The 21,311-nt window shown below is 49.6% G+C and overlaps 1 protein-coding gene across 2 annotated transcripts; it reads left to right on the top strand.

The window, feature by feature from the left end:
• Positions 1-3,934: 3,934 nt before the first annotated feature.
• On the top strand, positions 3,935-18,154 carry myo1ca (myosin Ic, paralog a). 2 transcript variants are annotated; one of them, XM_067228819.1, is made up of 32 exons: positions 3,935-4,581; positions 6,833-6,991; positions 7,082-7,197; positions 7,449-7,647; positions 7,876-7,956; positions 8,081-8,260; positions 8,583-8,681; positions 8,933-9,046; positions 10,287-10,358; positions 10,581-10,700; positions 10,790-10,872; positions 11,396-11,501; positions 11,709-11,789; positions 11,921-12,012; positions 12,393-12,487; positions 12,624-12,670; positions 13,407-13,487; positions 13,629-13,734; positions 13,922-14,039; positions 14,272-14,385; positions 14,543-14,619; positions 14,924-14,992; positions 15,089-15,173; positions 15,286-15,445; positions 16,167-16,250; positions 16,486-16,579; positions 16,678-16,733; positions 16,887-17,022; positions 17,177-17,247; positions 17,336-17,433; positions 17,534-17,633; positions 17,757-18,154. In XM_067228819.1, exons 1-32 carry the CDS (start codon positions 4,564-4,566, stop codon positions 17,781-17,783), a joined length of 3,138 nt encoding a protein of 1,045 aa, XP_067084920.1. In that variant the 5' UTR covers positions 3,935-4,563; the 3' UTR covers positions 17,784-18,154. The 2 variants fall into 2 exon arrangements, with proteins under 2 accessions (XP_067084920.1, XP_067084921.1); XM_067228820.1 differs by lacking the exon at positions 3,935-4,581 and adding an exon at positions 6,315-6,336.
• The last annotated feature ends 3,157 nt before the right edge of the window (positions 18,155-21,311 follow it).

Genomic DNA, 21,311 nt, shown 5'->3' with positions numbered 1-21,311 from the left:
CCTGCTGCTACAATGACCTGCCGAACCTCTTCCCCATCCTTAAAACTCTCGTAATTAGAACTTAGAACAACAATCGAAGCGAACTTCATATCAACCAAATTAGAACTTTCGCTACAAGCTGTAGCAGAAGGAGTCAGGTGGCTGAGCGGTGAGGGAGTCGGGCTAGTAATCCGAAGGTTGCCAGTTCGATTCCCGGTCATGACAACTGACGTTGTGTGACGTTGTGCCCAATTCCTTGGGCAAGGCACTTCACCCTACTTGCCTCGGGGGGGGGAATGCTGTACTTGCTGTAAGTCGCTCTGGATAAGAGCGTCTACTCGACCGAGTCCCTCGCACTTGATCAGGTGAAATGTAGCCTAGGCTACATGACTCCAACCGCTGTAGCCTTATCGTCCCCCATTTGCATAGGCGTGCATTTTGCAGGGAAGCTTATGCCGGGGCCTCCTCCGTTCATAGCTATGTGTGCAAGCGTTTCAACAGCGTTTTAACGCCACCTGGAGGTCGCGTGGACTTGTACCATACCCCTGTTCTGTTGGAGCCATTGGAAGCACTGGGACCGCGCGCTCACTTCCTCCTTATCCATTCGATTCGAATGCAAAAATAGCTGTGCACTCAAAGACACAACCCACCTCTAACCGCTTTCACCATTGGGATACCATAATTTCAACTAAGCCTGTGGTAACCGATTTCAGGTAAGCATTTACCATCATACAACGTCTTCCTCAGAATGTGGACTATTGTTTATGTTGTCTACTGTTGGAATTAAGAAAAAGATCTGTGCGTTAAAACTTGGGAAATGTGCTTTTCGATGCTTACCTTGCGCGTCTGGTAATTGCAAATGAATAATTAGTTTTATTGACAGGTAAACTTCTACGAACTTATCCCATGTAACCTTATTTACTTCTTGAAAATGTACTTGAGGACTTTTCATTGCAAGTATCCAATTATGTAGGCTGTTGTTTGTAACCTGTGAATAATACTAGCTTTTTATGTTGCCATTGACATATATTTATATCCAGAGGCTTAAAAACTATTTACATTTTCTGGTATTATTCAGTGGTGACTTTTCCTTTTTCCTCAGCTTTTTATAACCTGCTCCACTCTACTACTACACTATACAATACTGTACTATACCCCTAAACCTCAGAGGATATTGTTGATGTTTTTCCATTTTGTTCCAATTTCGTTTCTTCTTCCAGTCATATGGAGCTGGAGGAGGTATGTGGTGTGTCCTGTCAGTTAGAGTACATGGATTGTGATGGTTTTATTATTAAGTGACTATAGATATAAACTTGACCTTGGATTGACCCCCAGTGCAGTGTAAATGGCATGAGGAAAACTCCAAATCGTCATTAAAAATAATATTAATTGTAATTATGTAGTTGCTGCAAAATCGTCATGAATTCCAAGGTCAAGCTTCCTCAAGTTTCCTAGCTCGTTCGATACGACTCGCCCTCGGAAAGCTAACTGAACTTCAGTGTACATGATGTGCAACTTTACCTCAGTTGCTTGTATGCCCTGCATGGCATGTGCTTTGGGATCAGATACGGTCGCCCACTTTCTCCTTTCTCTGCCTCTTCCTGTTTTTGTGTGTTTTTCCCCACTGAATTCTTCCTTTAGTGATATGGGGTACACAAATACAGAGCGCAGGTAAGAGTGTGGATGCAGCAGCTGGTGTGTAGTTGGGTGGGGGGAGGGAGGGGGGGGGGAGGGAGGGGGGGGGGAGGGTGCTGAAGGTGGGAGGTGTTGTGAGGGGGAGGAGGGTGGGCACAGGGACCTGGGGGTTTGGCGGGCGCACGACAGACGGCCACTGTGGAAGCCTAGTCCAGATGGGCAATGAGCAGGTGATACTGAGTGATACAACATACCGAGGATCCCACACACACACACACACACACACAAACTGCATAAACACAGACGGAACTTAAGGAAAACATCTAAACTTCCACCTCGGAACTTAAGTATTTTGTTGAGACAAGGCACTCCCTTTCAGGACGCTTTGTTAAGGCGTCGGCAACAGATGAATAACAGACGTGGTGAAGTGGGGAGGAGTGGTTGACTGAAGGAGAAAAGACATGCCAGGAGTTGACATGAAGAAATGAAGATGAGCTTCCCACTCTCTGCCAAGAATTATACCTGATACGCATTACTTTTGCATTGCTGTCAGCACACATGTGTTGTGTGTTTGTGCATGTGCGTGTATGTGTGTGTATGTGTGTGTATGACTCCATGCTGTTTGTCGTTTCGTCCATGTGTTGCACTGACGTCTGCCAGCTCTACCTATGAATATTTTAAAGACTGAGCTGTGTGTGTGTATGTGTATGTGCATATTTGTGCATGGGTGTTTACTTGAATGGCATCCAGTGATAATCTCCCCCCCCCCGATGTAACCCCACCCAAGACATCATTCTTTTGTGCTCCAGAATTCCTGTGAAATTGTTTAACACGCCAATGAAAACCGAACGGGGAGTAAAGCATGTAATAGACGAGGAGAGGAGTATACATGTTTCCTATAGGTTGGATTTCCTAATTGTTTATATATATAAATGTGTCTTAGAAGATGTTTTCTGTACGTACTAATGATTATGTTTTTAATACATCTACAGTCATATCGGTGTCAATGTAACCTTTAAATTACGCTCTTAAGCCTTTCTTGGCCAGGTCTCCCTTGAAAAAGAGATGTTTCAACGAGAGTTTTGTTTTTCCTGGTTTAAATAAAGGCCGGATAAATCAAACGAGGCCAGGGCTGTTACCAGAGCTCAAGCTTTGCTGCCACATGTTCATCACATCTGTCGAGGCTAGGCAAAAGCCTGGGCACTGTCCACTCGTTGTAGAGGTAGCTTGTGTTTTAATTTAATTTAATTTTTTTAACCATTTACTATTACAAGTGGGTGTGCTGTGTGGGGAAATCCCTTCCCGGAGGGAAGAGAGGTGGAGTGAAAAGAAGACAGCAATGAAACAACAAAAAAAGTGGTTGGCACACAGTTAAAGCAGTTGCGTGTTGTTAAGGGGGGAGTGAAGGGTGTGGAAACTAAGGGCCTGCTCTGCGGGTCCTAGAGGGGTGGTTGGGTGGAGATCTCTCTCTCTCTCTCTCTCTCTCTCTCTCTCTCTCTCTCTCTCTCTCTCTCTCTCTCTCTCTCTCTCTCTCTCTCTGGATGCCGTCCTCGCATGACCCCTTGCTCGGGGACACTGCAGCCCTCCCCTTTTCAATGTGGAATCCGCTATTCAGATTCCTCAAGGTCGGATATCTGATGATGTTGGCAGGAGAGCGGGAGAAAGAAGGGGGGGGGGGGCTGGGTTGGGAAATCCTTTTGGATTCAAACAGAAACAGGTCCCTGCCAGATGTCGACCAGTGGGAAACCAGCAGGGGGCACGTGTCTTCAAACGGAGCAGGCCTGTGACCCTTGCCTCAGTCGCCCTACGGCTGGGTGTCGTTGCTGGGGCCCAGTGCAAGGTCAGAAGAGGGTCGTCCAATGGCATACTCTCCCTCTAACCCACACTAATGCTTTTTTATTTTCTTCTTTTGGTGTGTAATTGACGATAGGGAGTAGTCCCTAAAACCCTAAGACGTGAAAGCGGGCAGGAAGGCCAAAGGCCTTATTGCATGTAGAAGATAAGTGAGACTTGGAGTTGAGGCGTTAGTTACAGCGGCGTGTCACTTTGTCCGAGCCGAGCAGGAAATGAGGTACGAAATCCATCTTGTTGCCGTGACGCCTCTGCCGCTGTCATCCCCCCCTCGTGAATCTGTCTGAGCTTGCGGGGAGCGAAAGCGAAGGAGGGAGTTGGCAGGGAAGGAGGGAACGCGGGAGGGAGGAGAAGAGGAGGAATGTGCTCGGTCTTCCGTCATGTGATTCGGTTTTGTTTTGATTCCCTTTTTATAGACTTCCAGAGCGATAGCATGTGAACAATCACGGGCCGTTAGTAGATTTTTCCAAACCCTTTGAACTAGTCATGTCTCTTCTCTTCCCTTTTTTTTTCATTCTCCTGGGCCAGCCGCATACTTTCCCTCGACTTTTTTTCCCCCCTTTTCTATTCTGGAAGGGTCCGGTCCAAATGCATGAAGCATGAGTCAGTGAAGTTGCCGCCTATGTTACAGGCAGAGCGGGGAGGAGTGGGGGGGGGGGGGACGACGACTAATGGACGAGCAGAAAATGTTTACTTGACCTGTCAGCGGACACTCGGGAGGGACAAACCTGAGCAGCGCTTGAGCCCGCGGTGCTTTTCTCTTTCCTCCGAGGGAAAGACGACCGAAGCCGGGGGGGACGAGGGGGAGAAACCGGAGGATGAGCGTGTGTGCGCGCGCCACTGAAGGACGGAGCACGTGAACGGGGTACCTGGAGAGAAAGACGAGAGCCGGGGGAGAGTTTAGCCTGACTGGCCAGCCCTAACTGTTGCCCTGGTTGTGTGCCGAATGAAAGTGGGTGCGTAGACGAGAAGAGGCTGTGGAGGTAGGGCGTCCATCCTTTTCGCGGCAGACGAGAAGGAGGAGGAAGGAGGAAGGACCAGGGCCCCCCCCAAGACAAGTCATCCGGCAGAAGTGCCGAGCTAGGACGGAGGATAAGGATGAGATACAGAGGCAGGGTAAGAACCTACAACCCCCCCCCCGCACACTCGCGTCCCCCGTACAAACGGCCCGCGCTTCCCACATTGACGTGGGACGGCATCGCGAACCAGTTCACTCTGTTGTGTTTGTGTACGTGCATGTCTAAGAGGAGGTGTGCCGGTTCGGAATGGAAATGAGGGAAAGTTTGGTGAATATACCGAGGGGCCAGATAAGACCCGTGTCCGTTGGAATTCTATAAATAGAATGGAGGATTCCTGGGAAACACCGCCTCGCCTGTGGTTATAGTGAGTCACTGGCCTGGCAAGGGGTCTGTCAGTGGTTCGCGTCGCCTCCAGAGCGAGGACTGCTGGTACTTTTCCACACCGTCCCCCCAGTTAGCACATCCGTGGTGGAGAGCCAGCGGTGGGGCTGCAGCTGTGTGTGTCTGCCCACCCAAAGTAGGCTTTGTCTGGGGACGGAGGAGAGGGCCAGGCCTTATAAGGAAGTGACTCTGCGTGTAGTCAGCCCAGCAGAGTTCTCTCGAGGGGGGACCCGAGCCAAGAACCCACTGTAGCCCTGCAGCAGACTCGCGCAACTACAACACCCACAACCCCACTCTGCAGCCACAACCCCCCCCCCCCCCCCCCCCCCCCCCACGGGCCCTCGCAGCTCGTTACACAGTAACGACCACACCCACGATCCTCGGGGTGGGAAAAGGAGCTGAGGGTTATTCTGGAGAACCACTTTAGTCAGAGAGCCTTTTTTGGAGGTACATGAATAGTAGGGGTTTAGTAAAATCCTCACGCTACAAGCACGCGTGGCGCTTTGAGCATTTTTCATTCGACATATTACAGAACTGTATATGTAATCTCTGACGTCTTCTGAGGGTTCCATTGTATTTCTTCTTTTTCAGATTTTGCTCAGTTATTACATTTAGAGAAGTAGGACTACTTAATGTAAGAGAGGCCGACGGCAGCTCTCATGTGCAGAGTATAGTCACTGGAATTCATTTTGTTAAAGCTTCCCAGTGCAGTGACGAAGGGCTGAGAAGGGCTCTGGGTGGAAGCCAAGAACAGAAAAATGAAATTGGAGAAAAAGAACTTAAAACCCCAACAAAAGACACATTCACTGTAGTCCCATGAAGACCTTCCAGAGGCTCAGCCACGAAACACTTAAGTTCCCTCCTTCACACTTTGGAAAGTATGACTGCGTGTGTGTGTGTGTGTGTGTTTTGTGTGTGTGTTTTTGTGTTTGCCAATGCAGAGAGATGCGCGCGAGTGCGTGTGTGTGTGTTTTACGGCCGGAAGGCCACCTGTGGAAGTGGGTCTGAGAACAATGCTCCGAGGTTGGGGGGGGGTGCTTCCACCGTCCCCTTGGCTTCCCTCTGCTCCCCAGGTCTTGGCTCCGCTCCACTGTTGTGTGCTTGTTGTTCCAGAGGTTTTCCCTCTCTCGATGACGACCCCTCAATGACACCCTAATGAGCCCCCTGAGAGAGCGCCGTGTTCCCCGATCGGACGGCGTTCTGCAATCTCTGACCCTATTGTTGTGTGTGTGTGTGTGTGTGTCCATGCATGCCTGTCTGTGTGTGTGCATGGGCTTGTGTGTGTGTGTGTGTGTGTGCTTAGGGGCTTGGCTTCATCTTTTCCATTGATGGCACGTGATTCAAAGTGATCAAACACACCAGAGTGAGGGTACTTGAACTAGGACACAAGTTGACAATGTTCCACTGAAACATCGGCGGTCTGTACCCTGCGGATAAAAGTAGCCGGACTATACGCACGCGCCGATTCACAGTAGGTGTTTCTGTTTTCGAGTGTGTGTTTTGTGTGTGTTTTGTGTGTGTTTCTCTAACGACTCTGTTCGGCGCGTTCGACCCGCAGACGTGTCCCTGAGCTGTTTGTGTCTGCTCGGCGCCGGGATGTTTGCCGTCACAACCATGTTGACGTGTACAACACTCTTCCCCAGCATTGTGTGTACCCTGTATACACCCAATCTTCTTATCTCTCGCTGAATCCCTTCACGCAGGGACCTCTGTGTTTATCCTTGGCATTCGCTGAATGTCTTCACTGTTTCGTTCCGTCAGCCTTGCGCTGGCTCATGTTTCTTCTCCTAGACTAGAGAAAGGCAACGTGGGTGGTTTGTTTGGAATGTTGTGTGTTCTATTGACTCGGGCATATTATATTGACTCACCCATGTCTGACTTTAACTGACTCACCACTATCCACTATCCAGCTGTAATGACATTCCCTGCTACCCCCCCCCCCCCCTCTCCTCTGTGTGTCTGTGTAGGAGGTAGGGGGCGAGGGAGGGGTGCGACTGGCCATGGAGAGCGCTCTGAGCGCCCGAGACCGGGTGGGGGTGCAGGACTTCGTCCTGCTGGAGAACTACAACAGCGAGGCGGCCTTCATCGAGAACCTGCGTCGGCGCTTCAAGGAGAACCTCATTTATGTAACCCTCACCCCCGTTTCCCTTAGCGATCTCGTTCATGACGATGTCGTAGGATTATGCTGATGATGTTGTCCTGTGTGTCTCTGCCAGACTTATATCGGGTCGGTGCTGGTGTCGGTGAACCCCTACAAGGAGCTGGAGATCTACTCCAAGCAGCACATGGAGCGCTACAGAGGGGTCAGCTTCTACGAGATCTCCCCCCACATGTGAGTCCCTGCCCCTCATGAACCCGACACCCCCTGAATTCCCCGAAGACGAAACGTCCCCGCGTGTCTTTACCATACAGCGCGTGCGTTGACCGTACACGCACGGGCAAGGTTTCCGAATGTGTTAGAATGTGCTTGGCCGCGAGAAATGTCTGCTCCTGACGGGGAATGTCCCCGTACTTACTGTAAGTCGCTCTGGATAAGAGCGTCTGCTAAATGACTAAATGTGACGCGGTTGCCACGGTTCCCAGCTACGCGGTGTCGGATAACACGTACCGGGCCATGAGAACGGAGAGGAGGGACCAGTGCATTCTGATCTCCGGGGAGAGCGGTGCCGGGAAGACGGAGGCGTCCAAAAAGATCCTGCTCTACTACGCCGTCACCTGCCCCGTCAGCGACCACATGGCCGCCCTCAGGGACCGCCTGCTGCAGTCCAACCCCGTGCTTGAGGTGCAGACTACTCCTCCCTCCCTCCCTCCTTCCCCCTCCCTCTTCTACTCCTCCCCCTCGTGTGTTTGAGGTTTGAAACTTGATCTCCGATCGATCCGCGCCAACCAATCGGCACAGCTGTGAACTTGTCGCCGTTCCGTAAATATTTCCTTACTCGGCCGATGTTTTTGATTTTGATCTGCCTATTGTTTGAGGTTCCTTCCTCTCGTTTCCTCCCTCTGTCCACAGGCTTTTGGTAACGCTAAAACGCACCGGAACGACAATTCCAGCCGCTTTGGCAAATACATGGACGTCCAGTTTGATTTCAGGGTAAACAATCTGACCTTTGACCTCTCGGTTGATGCATTTCCCGCGTCCGACAACAAAGTCACAATGTCACTTCACTGACTGAACTCCAAAGGGAAATAATGTACCTCCCGCTACTGTCCACCAGGGGGCGCCATTAGGCGGGCATATCCTCAACTACCTGCTGGAGAAGTCCCGTGTGGTGCACCAGAACCATGGCGAGAGGAACTTCCACATTTTCTACCAGCTGCTGGAGGGAGGGGAAGAAGACCTGCTCAAAAGACTAGGCCTGGAGAGAAACCCTCAGAACTACCACTACCTGGTTAAGGTGTGTGTGTATGCATGTGTGTGCGCGTGCGTGCGTGCGTATCATAAAAAGGTTTATTCGCCATGTATGTTATACAAACACAGAATTTACTGTGGCAGGGAGGTGCAAACACTAAACATATGCGAATCTTAAATGAAATAAAAAATACTAACGTTTAACTATTTCTAAGAACTAAACAATCTAAGAATAAAACAATTTAAATATCAAATAAAATATATATAAAAATAAGAATAAAGAATGAGCAGCATGTGTGGTCAACATCAATCAGATACTGAGATAAGGTGGCGTGTGTGTGTGTAAGTTAAGATGTTGCCGTCCTCAGGGTAACTGCCCCAGGGTGAGCTCCATCAACGACAAGAGTGACTGGAAAGCTGTGAGGAAGGCCATGCAGATCGTCGACTTCACCGACGGGGAGGTGGAGGTCAGTGATGCCAAACCCAGTTAGATTTGCGTCGCCCTTTTCACGTCACAGAAGGGCTTCAAACCCGCCTATGGAACCGCACCTCGACCAATCAAAAACCCTCCAGGATTTCCCTGACGTCTGGGATAAACGCAGGCACAGCGTGTACAATGTTTGGCGAGCCAGAGCTTGAACTCTGCTGACAGGAGCAGTGAAGTGACCCCCCCCCCCCTCCCCCCTCCCCCCCCCCCCCCCCCGCCTCGTGTCCCCAGGAGCTGCTGAACGTCATCGCCAGCGTCCTCCACCTCGGCAACACCCAGTTCGGGGAGGGCGACGACGGGGAGACTCGCATCACCACGGAGACGCGGATCCGAAACCTGTCCAAGGTTCGGAGTCGTCCGCTCGCGCCCACACACGACTCCCGTGCATCCATAAACACACACTGTACATACTCACACACACGACTCCCGTGCATCCATAAACACACACTGTACATACTCACACACACGACTCCCGTGCATCCATAAACACACACTGTACATACTCACACACACGACTCCCGTGCATCCATAAACACACACTGTACATACTCACACACACGACTCCCGTGCATCCATAAACACACACTGTACATACTCACACACACGACTCCCGTGCATCCATAAACACACACTGTACATACTCACACACACGACTCCCGTGCATCCATAAACACACACTGTACATACTCACACACACGACTCCCGTGCATCCATAAACACACACTGTACATACTCACACACACGACTCCCGTGCATCCATAAACACACACTGTACATACTCACACACACGACTCCCGTGCATCCATAAACACACACTGTACATACTCACACACACGACTCCCGTGCATCCATAAACACACACTGTACATACTCACACACACGACTCCCGTGCATCCATAAACACACACTGTACATACACACACACACGACTCCCGTGCATCCATAAACACACACTGTACATACTCACACACACGACTCCCGTGCATCCATAAACACACACTGTACATACTCACACACACGACTCCCGTGCATCCATAAACACACACTGTACATACTCACACACACGACTCCCGTGCATCCATAAACACACACTGTACATACACACACACACGACTCCCGTGCATCCATAAACACACACTGTACATACTCACACACACGACTCCCGTGCATCCATAAACACACACTGTACATACTCACACACACGACTCCCGTGCATCCATAAACACACACTGTACATACTCACACACACGACTCCCGTGCATCCATAAACACACACTGTACATACTCCCACACACGACTCCCGTGCATCCATAAACACACACTGTACATACTCACACGCATATTGACAGTACATACATACTTATATAAATGTATATGCACACTAATATATATACATTCACACACATACATGCATATACAAACGCGCACACACACACACACAGAAATACATACATTTACAAACACACACACAAATGCATGCCCATACACACACACATAAACACATGCACCTTTACACACACGCACACACACACACACACTCGAACACGATCCCCATGCTGAAGGCAGATGTTCGCTTGTTTTGCAGCTGCTGGGCGTGGACGGCTCCGCGCTCGGTAGAGCTCTCACTCACAAGACGCTGCTGGCCAAAGGAGAGGAGGTGAGGTGGCCTCTCCGCTCAGCCAGCTGTTCAGGAGAATACACTGACGTTCCCATGGTTTCCACCGTGGAACAAAGTCCTGTCCATTCTCGTCTAGAACACACAGCCAGTCGTTTGTTGTCGTAGGCGGGCGCACAACCGATTGTTGTGATACCGGTGCGTGCGTGTGTGTGTGTATTGACGCGCGTTCATGTGTTTCTGCGTGTATGTGTGTGTGTCCAGATGATCAGCCCGTTGAATTTCGAGCAGGCCGCCTCGGCCCGCGACGCCCTGGCCAAGGCCATTTACGGCCGCACGTTCACCTGGCTGGTGGAGAAGATCAACCAATCCCTGGCTCTCAAGGTAGGGTAGTCCTCGCGTTCCCCCAATCGGCGCACGTTTTAGAAGCTGTGCATTTTGGAGAGCGAGTTCAAAGATCTGTGGTCCCACAGGATGAGGCCTACCCCGGCAGCAAAGGCTCGTCCGTCATTGGTCTGTTGGACATCTATGGTTTCGAGGTCTTCCAACACAACAGGTAGGACACCAGCGTTTTTTTCAGTCTGTCTCTGTTTCCCTGCTCGCTCTTGAAGTGATTTAATCTCCCTCTTGGTGTGTGGTAGGTTATATATTAACGTGGGTGGGGCAGATGACGAGGGCAAGCACTGTTCTTATCTTGCTGAATACATCAAAACAGTAAACGCTCTGCATTGTTGCTAATTATGTCCAATGGTTCTTCGAAAACCAATCTGCTTTCTAATAAAACAGCAGATAAGGGAAGACAGAAATTTTTTATTGCATGTGACGCTGTCGACGCGCGCACACACACACACGCGAGATTTCTGGAATGTTAGATACACAGTGCAGTGCCCGTGATGCAGCTGGTGTTGACAGTTTCTCTCAGTGGCTTTGGTACCTACATTTCTGAGATCCCAATTGACATTCTCAAAAGTACTTGTTCAAAACCATATCTTAAAAGCAATTTCTCATTCTTTTAAATACATACAGCTGTGGTACATTCATGCTTCTCTGTCTCTCTCCCTCTCTCTCTCTCGTTGCAGCTTTGAGCAGTTCTGCATCAACTACTGCAATGAGAAGCTGCAGCAGCTGTTCATTGAGCTGACCCTCAAGTCTGAGCAGGAGGAGTACGAGGCCGAGGGCATCGCGGTGAGAGGGGGGGTGTAGTGGAGGTGGAGGGGGGGTGGGGAGGGGTGGGGTGGTAGGGGGGGTGGTGAGGGGTGGGAATGGAGAGGAGGGGGGAGGTGGAGTGGAGGGAGGGGGGGGGGGGTGGGTGGGGGGAAGGAGGGGTGTGAAGGGGGGGGGGGGGGGGGATCGTCTCTGTTCCAGAATGCTAAAACATCCGCTTCCTTCCAGTGGGAGACGGTGCAGTACTTTGACAACAAGATCATCTGTGACCTGGTGGAGGAGAGACACAAAGGCATCATCTCCATCCTGGTGAGAATGCCCACCGAGCCCCTGCTCGGTCTGGGGGGCCGCCTCTTCTAGCCCTCCTCCTCCTCCTCCTCTCCCCTCTCCCAGAGTCTGAAGAGGTGAAGGCGTGTGTCTTTCTCCCTCCCCCTCCGCAGGATGAGGAGTGCTTGAGACCGGGCGAGGCCTGCGACGGCTCCTTCCTGGAGAAGCTGGAGGACGCGCTGGGAGGACACGGCCACTTTGTCACGTGAGCTCACCCCGAGTGCTTCGCTCGTAACGCACGCGGGCCTGCGTGCTTTCAAACGTGCTCGGGTCCTCGAGCGTTCTTTTCTCGTCTTAAAACCTATTTTTACTCGTTGGCTTTCGAGTCAGTTTAGGGCCACTCGTGCTCACTGTAATTGTGTTGTTTGTCTGTTGTTCTTATTTATTGTTGTTTTGCCCTATTTGATGATTTTTTTACAGCACTTTGGTCGGCATTGTCTGTTTTTAAATGTGCTCTATACGTAAAACTGACTTGACTTGGTAGCTCGTTGGGAAGGAAAGGCAGTTTTCTTGAACCTTTCGTAGAACCGAATGGGTCAGTTGAGAGCCAGTTCTCATTCACAATGGCTCGTGTGTGTTTGTCAGTCACAAGTTGGGGAGCGGGAAGACCCGGAAGGCGATGGCCAGGGACGAGTTCCGTCTGCTCCACTACGCAGGAGAGGTCAACTACAGTGTCCACGGTGAGCGCCGTCCACTAGGGGTCAACACTAGGGGCACAGGCCCGGGGAAGCGGGAGAAAGGTGAGGGGTCGTCGCTTTCGAGATGTACACGTTCTCTGTGATGCATCGGTTCTGTTCTTCATCCCCCTCCCCCCAGGGTTTCTAGACAAGAACAACGACCTGCTGTACAGGAACCTGAAAGAGGTCAGTGCTGCACGGCAAACACTCCACATCTGGGTGGGATGATCTTTTGTTTTCATTTGAAATCTAGTTGGATGTGTTTCTAGCGTAAGTGACTTCATTTAAGTCAACGACACCATTTTAAGTGTCTCATAAAGTTGCATTTTCTTATTGCACTGGCAGCCAAATGTACTTGCTTTAAGCAAGCTCGTAACCAATATTTTTGCACATTTATTCATTTAGCAGATGCTTTTAACCAAAGCGACTTCCAAGAGAGAGCTTTACCAAAATGCATAGGTCAATGATCATAAACAACGAGATAGCCCCAAAACAATGCGGGTAGCCAAAACATATTTAATAGGGGATTTTTTCAGTGTGGATAAAAGTGAAACCACAAAAACATACACCTTCATTCAGAAAGTAGATATTCCTGAACTAGTGCCACACGTAAGGTTCCCCGGTTCAGTGCATAAGCGGAACAAACATTTGACAGTACTTCTACTTTCTGAACCTGAGTTTGTACTCTGCACAGACCGCAGTTTTTGTTTTTTTCTCTTGCCACACTTGTTTCCTTTCTCACTTGTGTGTGTGTGTGTGTGTGTGTGTGTGTGTGTGTGAGAGAGAGTCAGAGAGGGAGATATTTTGAAGGGGACAGGGGCGGAAAGGGGAGGAGAGAGAGACAGACAGACAGAGAGAGAGAGGTGGGTGGAAGGAGGTAGTCATGCTGATATTGTGGTTTTGTGGATTGGTCTCTGGGCAGGTCATGTGCCAGTCAGAGAACCAGATCATGACTCAGTGCTTCCACAGAGAGGAAGTGACGGACCAGAAACGTCCGGAAACGGTATGACGCGCCACGCGTACACACGCGTTCATGTACACACACACTTTCACCAAACATGCGCAAACACACGGCCACATACGCAAACACACTTAAGACACACAAACACACAACCACAGATGAACCAATCCTATTCCCCAACAGGCTGCCACTCAGTTTAAAAACAGCCTGGCCAAACTGATGGAGATCCTTATGTCCAAGGAGCCATCCTATGTGCGCTGTATCAAACCTAACGATGCCAAGCAGTCAGGTAAAACAATCCCCCCCCCCACCAGGAAACCTTGCTGTGTGTGTGCGTGTGTGTGCGTGTGTGTGTGTGTGTGTGTGTGTGTGTGTGTGTGTGTGTGTGTGTGTGCGTGTGTGTGTGTGTGCGTGTGTGTGTGTGTGCGTGCGTGCGTGCGTGTGTGGGGGTCTCATTGGGTATTGTTTGTGTCCAGGGCGGTTTGACGAGGCCCTGGTCAGACACCAGGTGAAGTACCTGGGCCTGATGGAGAACCTGAGGGTCAGGAGAGCTGGCTTTGCCTACCGCCGCCGCTACGAGGCCTTCCTACAGAGGTCTGTCTGTTGGCCTGTCTACCTCACTGTTGGTCTGTCTGCCTGTCTGCCTGTTGGCCTGTCTACCTCACTGTTGGTCTGTCTGCCTGTCTGTCTGTTGGCCTGTCTACCTCACTGTTGGTCTGTCTGCCTGTCTGCCTGTTGGCCTGTCTACCTCACTGTTGGCCTGTCTGTCTGGGCCCGTCCATCCCTTCTATCCACTTGACTGCCCCCTTGTGATCCGTCATTGCAGATACAAGTCACTGTGTCCAGAGACATGGCCCAACTGGCACGGCAGACTGGCAGACGGCGTGGCCCTCCTGGTCAAACACCTGGGCTACAAACCAGAGGAGTTCCAACTGGGAAGGTACCGACTTGACGCGGGGGGGAGGGGGTGGGGGTTGAAGTAGGAGGGGTAAGAAGGATGGGCCTAGGTTCTAGAGGGAAGTTAGGGGAGTCCCAAGCGCTGACGCGAAGCGCGAGAGAGAACGTTCGCTGACTAATGACAGCTTTTCCTTTCGAAGGTCCAAAATCTTCATCCGTTTCCCCAAAACCCTGTTCACGACGGAAGATTCCCTTGAGGCCAGGAAGCCGGCCGTCGGTGAGACGACAGTAGTTGAGAGGCAGCAGTGGAAGTGATTTCTCAAAACCAGTTGTTCTCATGTCAGATTTTGCTGCACAACACACAAAGCTGAAAGATGTTCTTTCAGCTGGAATGGTAGTTTCAGAATGCTACCGTCATCGAATCCCTCTCGTAGACACTCTTGGCCACAGTATGAAATGAATGTGATTCTGATACAACTGTATTTCCAAGCACACAGCCAACATAAGTCTCATAATCTATTAGACTTGTTTTGGTTGTTGACTAGAATTCTGTCTGCTATCTGTCCAATTCGGTGCTGCAGCTCTGACTTTACAAACGTCTTGGAGGGGATACAGAGAAAAGGCCAAATACCGACGAATCCGACACTCAGGTAAGCACTGGTGTCATAGCCCTGCAGGAGATATATGAGGTCTGTATATTATATGTTAGGTGTAATATGTTGGATGCGTGTGACGTGTGTGTGCAGTGATAGTGATCCAGTCCGGGTGGCGAGGAATGAAAGCACGGAGGAGAGCCAAGCGGCGACGCCAGGCTTCCGACACGATCCGCAGGTGCTGCAGAAAAACACGCACCGACCGCCTAACTTTCACTTCCCCGTCTCTCGTTTGTTCCTCGTTTCCGCGGATCCCTTTCCTTTCTCACCACCCTCCTTCTCCCTCTCAGGTTCATCAAGGGCTTCATCTACCGCCACGAGGGCCGCTGCCCGGAGAACGAGTTCTTCCTGGACCACCGGCGGTTCTCCTTCCTCGTGGCCGTGCGCCGGAGCCTGCCCCGGACCGTGCTGGACAAGAGCTGGCCCGCCCCCCCGCCAGCCCTCTCTGAGGTTAGCGCCCGACCGCTGAAACTGTTGATGCCGAAACTCCGGCTTTAAGCCCACGGCGTGCGCCACATCCTCGTGGAGATCCCAGCGAAACTGACCCAGAGAGGGCGGGAAGCTGTGCCTCTCAAGCAAATTCACAAAACGAGCGTCCGGTTGAGTTCGATTTGTGGTTTCGTGATGGGCTCACTTGTGGGGCTATGGGGGTCGGCTCTGCACCCGTCAACCCGATACATTCAGAATACTCTTACATTTACATTTATTCATTTGGCAGACGCTTTTATCCAAAGCGACTGCCAAGAGAGAGCTTTACAAAAGTGCATAGGTCAATGATCATAAACAATGAGATAGCCCCAAAAACATTGTGGGAAGCCAAAACATGAAGCATACATTGAAACGCAAATAAGTGCCAATGGGAAGAAACATAAGAGCATGTAGTTAATAAACAACATGTTTTCCTGGAGGAAACTGACATCAGGTTAACATCAATTTGTGGAAACCAGTTACATTAAAGCCCTTTAAGTAATCTGAGCAATCTTTGTGGGGGGGAATAACAATTTAATCGTTATATTAATTGATTCAATTAATAGTTTCTTAACTTAAGATATTTGATTACTGGAGTAGTTTCATGTAATCAGTCTCCACAAACGTTTTGAGCGAAGCCCTTATCGGGGTTTCCAGTGCCCAGTCTGATCCAGTTCCTTGTGGTGATTCTGCTGTGGGTTAGGTGTCGGAGTGCCTCCGCAGACTGTGCATGCAGAACATGGTGCGTGCATACTGCCAGAGGATACAACCTGAATGGAAGAAGCAGGTAGGGCGGTCCCTCGTGTCTGACCAACACTGACTTGTACGTGACAGATCGGTTTACAACAATCCAGCCATTCACAGGTTGGATAATCATGTTGCATGAAGGTAGTACGGTATTTTGCCTTTTGAAGAAATGCATGGAGGTTGGAGTGCTTGTCCGGATGAACACGCCTCGCATGGTTGCTTTTACAGCTTCCTCCACCCCCAACCCCATTTCTCCTCTTCTCCCCGACCTCCAGATGGAACAGAAGATGGTGGCCAGCGAGATCTTCAAGGACCAGAAAGACTGCTACGCCCAGAGTGTCTCCAAACTCTTTGTAGCGTCCAGGCTAGGTGAGGGAGCTTCTGTTCCGTACAGCCGCTTGGCGCAAGCCAGCACAAACCCGCACACACACACACACACTCACGAACACGCTATCCCCTCTGTGCAGACAACGAGCAGATCAACCTCAAAGTAGTTCAGACTCTGGGCAACGACAAAGTGAAGGTGAGTCCCTCCTGTTTTCCCGACCGTCGACACCCCCCACCCCCCCCCCACCCCCCCCCGCACATCCCCCATCGCGTACTTTTTTTCCTCCTCCTTCTTCTCTCTCATCCTCCCCTGCCCCCCCCCCCTTCTGCCTCCACCTTCCCCCGTCAGTACGGCATCGCGGTCACCAAGTACGACCGACGGGGCTACAAGGCGCGGCCCCGCCAGCTCCTCCTCACCGCGACCTTCGCCGTGCTGGTGGCCGAGGCCAAGCTGAAGCAGCGGGTCGACTACGCTGCCCTGAGGAGTGAGTCGGGGTTGAGGGGCCTGCTGTGGGGTGGGGGGGGGGGTCTCTGGGCAGCAGGGGTGAAGGGGGGGGGGGGGCTGGGGGGCAGGGGTAGAAACAAATGTGAGGAGGAGGGGAGACACGTGCTGAGCATGTCCGCCTCTACTCTCCGCAGGCATCTCCGTGAGCTCCCTCAGTGACGGTGTATTTGTTCTGCACGTGTCCAATGAAGACAACAGGCAGAAGGTGAGTGGCTTAGGTCGACTGTAGCTGCCATGGCAGTGGCCATGTAGTCCTCTGACCCCCCCCCCCCCCCGTTCCGTGTCTTCCTCAGGGCGACGTGGTGCTCCAGTGTGACCACGTCATCGAGGCGGTCACCAAGCTCGCCATGATGGCGGACAACATCAACAGTGTCAACGTCAGCCAGGACAGGTTGGTGGAGTTTTTATTTCGATACTTTCGGGAAACTCCCCCCCCCCCCACCCTCCCTGTGCCCGCCTTCTTACCCTTCGACCCCTCTTCCTGTCTGCAGCATCAGGTTTGCTGTGGCACGGGGGAGGGAGGGCGTGGTGGACTTCACCAGTGGCTCCGATCTGAGGGTGGCCAAAGGCAAGAAGGGACACCTGGTAGTGGTGAGTCACAAGCTGTCTTGCAGGACTCTGTCGGCTTCCCAGAAGCACCCGCTCAATCCAGCTCCTTCTCTCAAACCAAGTCATGGTGCATCCCCCCCCCAATTCTTTTCCATCTCTTCGCAGACGGCCCCTCAAATCAACACCAGATGACCTTGAGGACTTCCAAGTTCATCGTCGACAGCATCGTTTCTTGCTATAGCCAATTTATTCGCCACTCACAAGTTGTTTTTGCTTTAGATATATATATATATACATATATATATATATATCAACAGATTTCCCAGCCATACAATGCTGGACACAGATTTAACCACTACACCTGACCAGTCAACAGTTATTGACTAAACAGCAAATGATCATTTATAAATATTCCAAGGCTTTCTTTGCACTCAATTAATATGCTCGGCATAAACATTATTAAACTAAATCAAACACACCAAATAGTTTGCTTCTTCTTTATTCTGCAGTACAATGTAAACAGTATAACACAATGACATTATTAAAAAAAAATACAAAAACATTCCTATTTGGTTTCTCATTTCTCGTTATATAAAAAATAAACAGCACTTTAGAAGAATAAATAACAATAAATATTTCAATAAATATGCATCTTTGGAAAGTCCAGTTCAGAGGTGAAAGGGGATGTTTCTCCTCACTCCTTTAAGATGAGGGACAGAAACTCTGGGGATTACCAGAGAGGGTTTAGTTCCAGTAACACGGAGAAACACTTGGACGGGCCCTTATAGCTCAGATAAGTCATATGGTAGGAACATGAGGAATACTGTTGCATAGAATAAAGTCCCCTGAGAAATACTCCCAGAGTAATAAATATAGTTATAGTCATAAATATCAAAATACGTCACAAAACTGAATCCAGTGGTAACAATTGCACACATTTGGGATTGGTTGTAGCTGCCTTAACACACGTGTGTGTGTTAGTGCCCTGCAGCCCTCAGGGCTCAATGCTCAGTCCTCCATGTGTGAGCCATCCGTTTGTTTAGACGCCAGCAAGAGGAAGTCTCTGGTCAACTTGACCAGGTAGCGCTCCAGGTCTCTCAGGATGATGTAGCCCTCCAGGCGGCTGACCCACAGGGTCTGCTGGGGGGGGGCGGTGCTGGCGGGCGGGGTCGCTGAGCCGGTCAGTTTGGGGGGCGTGGTGGTGCTCACCGGGGAGACCTTGACAAATCTCATCTGGGAAACGGCACAGAAAGGTCAGTACGAGGAACTCGTTGTCGACGATGGCATTCAGTGAGGAAAGGGAGGTACATGGCCAGGTGAAACGAACGTCAACTGGACAAAGTGTGTGTGAGGGGGATGGTTGAGATGGAGTCAAGTTGTGGGGTGTAAATGTTTTGAAGTAGCCTACCTGGAAGTTGACTTGATTGACGAGGTCACTTATCTCCCTCTGAATTCGTGAAAAACTCTGAGGTAAGGTGGGTGGGTTCCTGCTCGTGGGCATTGATCCGTGGTCCATCATCATGCCTTCCTTCTCCATCTCCATCTGCTTTCTCTTCCGGTCCAGGTGACTCCAGTAGGTGTTCAGATCCCGAGAAGCCCCAGCAAGTCGTTTCCAGTCCTGAACACACCAGAACACACACACACACGCACCCCCAGATAGATTACTCGCGGAGCTTAAAAAGCGAAACAGAAATGCATTCCAACTCCCCTGCCTTCCCGGCTCGCCGCTGCGGCGTCACACCGAGCATGCTCGCACCTTCTTTTGAAGCCAGCCGAGGAAGTTTGTGGACAGGGAGGGCAGGGAGCTCATCTCCAGGTTACGGTCTTCAAAGTGTTGGTCTCCCAGCTGCTGCTCTTTCTGATTGTAAAAAGAGGAAATGCCACAACAAGGTGAAGGATGGAAGAGTAGCGGTTGGAATATGGCACAAGCCTACTTCAATTCCTGCAAAAGTGTCTGTCTGTCTAGTCGGTTCGCTTACATATCTCCGGAGAAGATGTTGAACGTGGGCGCGGATGCTCCTGGTGAAACTGAGGAAGTTTCGATAGGAAGACGCTCTCTGTTGGCCTGAAGGAGCTGCACAACTTGGGTACGCACAACTCAGAGAGAGAAGAAGAAGAGGGAAAAACAGAGTCCTCCACCACACAGCCATCTGGAAAAGAAAGAAGAATGAGCAAAACTTTGATTTACCGGTATGGCCCCAGAAGTGACCCGCTAACCTTATCAAAGATAAGATAAAAAACCTCTAAAGTTTGAACTTTGTTTGACTTGAATGTTAATTAAGCACAGAATTTGTATTGCACTTTTGGAATGAAATTGCCTTCGGAAAGAAACTGCCTTCAGAAAGGTTAACCTAAACAGAACTTTGACACGTTACATTAAAGAAACACGTTGACCAATTCACAACTTTGCTAGACTTGAAAATAGACAAAGGTTCAATGAACTTTGCTACTTTACAATGAGGAAATCTGTTGAGTAAAATAACTTTGTATTACAGAGAAAGTTTGCCTTTAGATGAATTACTCTATATATTTATGTTTAAGTATGGACTTTATCATGTATATTGATGAGATGAATGTAAAGCAAGGATTAACAGTTGTGTTAAATTATGTACAAGATTAACATCTTACAAGTAATGCATTATCACTGTAAACCGGAGCACTGGACATCACTGAATCACCAAACTACTCTACCTTAACCTTACCATTCTGGCCATTTTTATTCTTAAGTGTAATTATAGGCATGGTTTGCATTGCTCGGTTTGCAATGTTCAGTTGTTTATTACTAGGTACATCTTACAGTAGGACTTTGTACAGCTCTCTATATATTTCTGTATTTATTTATATAAATAAACATTTGTACAGTTCGCTGGTTCATGCTATTCTTTAGCAGTAGGCCTACGTGTGTGCCGTCGGGTACCTGATATTAGTTACTATATTGTGTATCACCTGGGTTAAATTGTTTTGGGCATCCTCTGTGTATTACCTGTCACGTCTTTCCGTGGATGCGTTAAATTGTCGTGTACATTTTAACCCTGTGTATTAACCCGTGCACAGCCTTTTGTATTATATTACTTGCTCTGAAGCAAGTAAGATAAATAAATAATACCTAAATAGGCTACTTAAATAAATAAATAATACCTAAATAGGCTACTTAGAACTTGAATTGTGGGCAATACACGATCAAAAAACTGAATTTCAACCAAGTAATTTGGATTGAGCCAAACATTAACCCTGAAGTGAACTCCGCATGTAGTTTCTCTGTGCGACGCTAAACACGCCTCCAGTTCAGTTTATTATTAAGATAAGTATTGAGGAGACTTACCTTGTAGTCTTGAATTTGTTGTCTTTCTATAATTAAAGTGATAACTTGTGCTGCTTGCTGTACTACTGTAGGCTACTTATATGTGTAGCCTAGGTGTTCTCGCTTTCATTTTGGACGAGGTCTGGAATTTTATATGTGGTTTCCTTCGTCATGTTTTACGCTCCAAACTTTTCGAGGAAAATGTTTATTTTTTACTATTGCTTTGCTTCTTCGTTTCACGTATAAACTTAAAATAACACAACAAAAATTCGCTTAACGAATGGCATGACTTCACTCAAAATTATGAACAATTGTATTTGAATTCAGAACTACATTTTGTAGCCTATTGGAGGCTATATGCACCCTCTCTGAGATGGACGTTACTTTGGAGTTAAAACCAAGATGCAAAAATAAACTCT

The sequence above is a fragment of the Osmerus mordax genome, chromosome 25 (genome assembly GCF_038355195.1).
Source record: "Osmerus mordax isolate fOsmMor3 chromosome 25, fOsmMor3.pri, whole genome shotgun sequence".
NCBI lineage: Eukaryota > Metazoa > Chordata > Actinopteri > Osmeriformes > Osmeridae > Osmerus > Osmerus mordax.
The sequence above is the reverse complement of the archived record's forward strand: the minus strand, read 5'-3'. Positions and strand labels throughout refer to the sequence as shown.

Bases quoted from the DNA above. Each gene is read 5' to 3' on its own strand.
- myo1ca (XM_067228819.1), top strand. The intron at 13,488-13,628 runs GTATGACGCGCC...ATTCCCCAACAG, and splicing joins ACCAGAAACGTCCGGAAACG to GCTGCCACTCAGTTTAAAAA. The intron at 17,634-17,756 runs GTGAGTCACAAG...ATCTCTTCGCAG, and splicing joins AGAAGGGACACCTGGTAGTG to ACGGCCCCTCAAATCAACAC.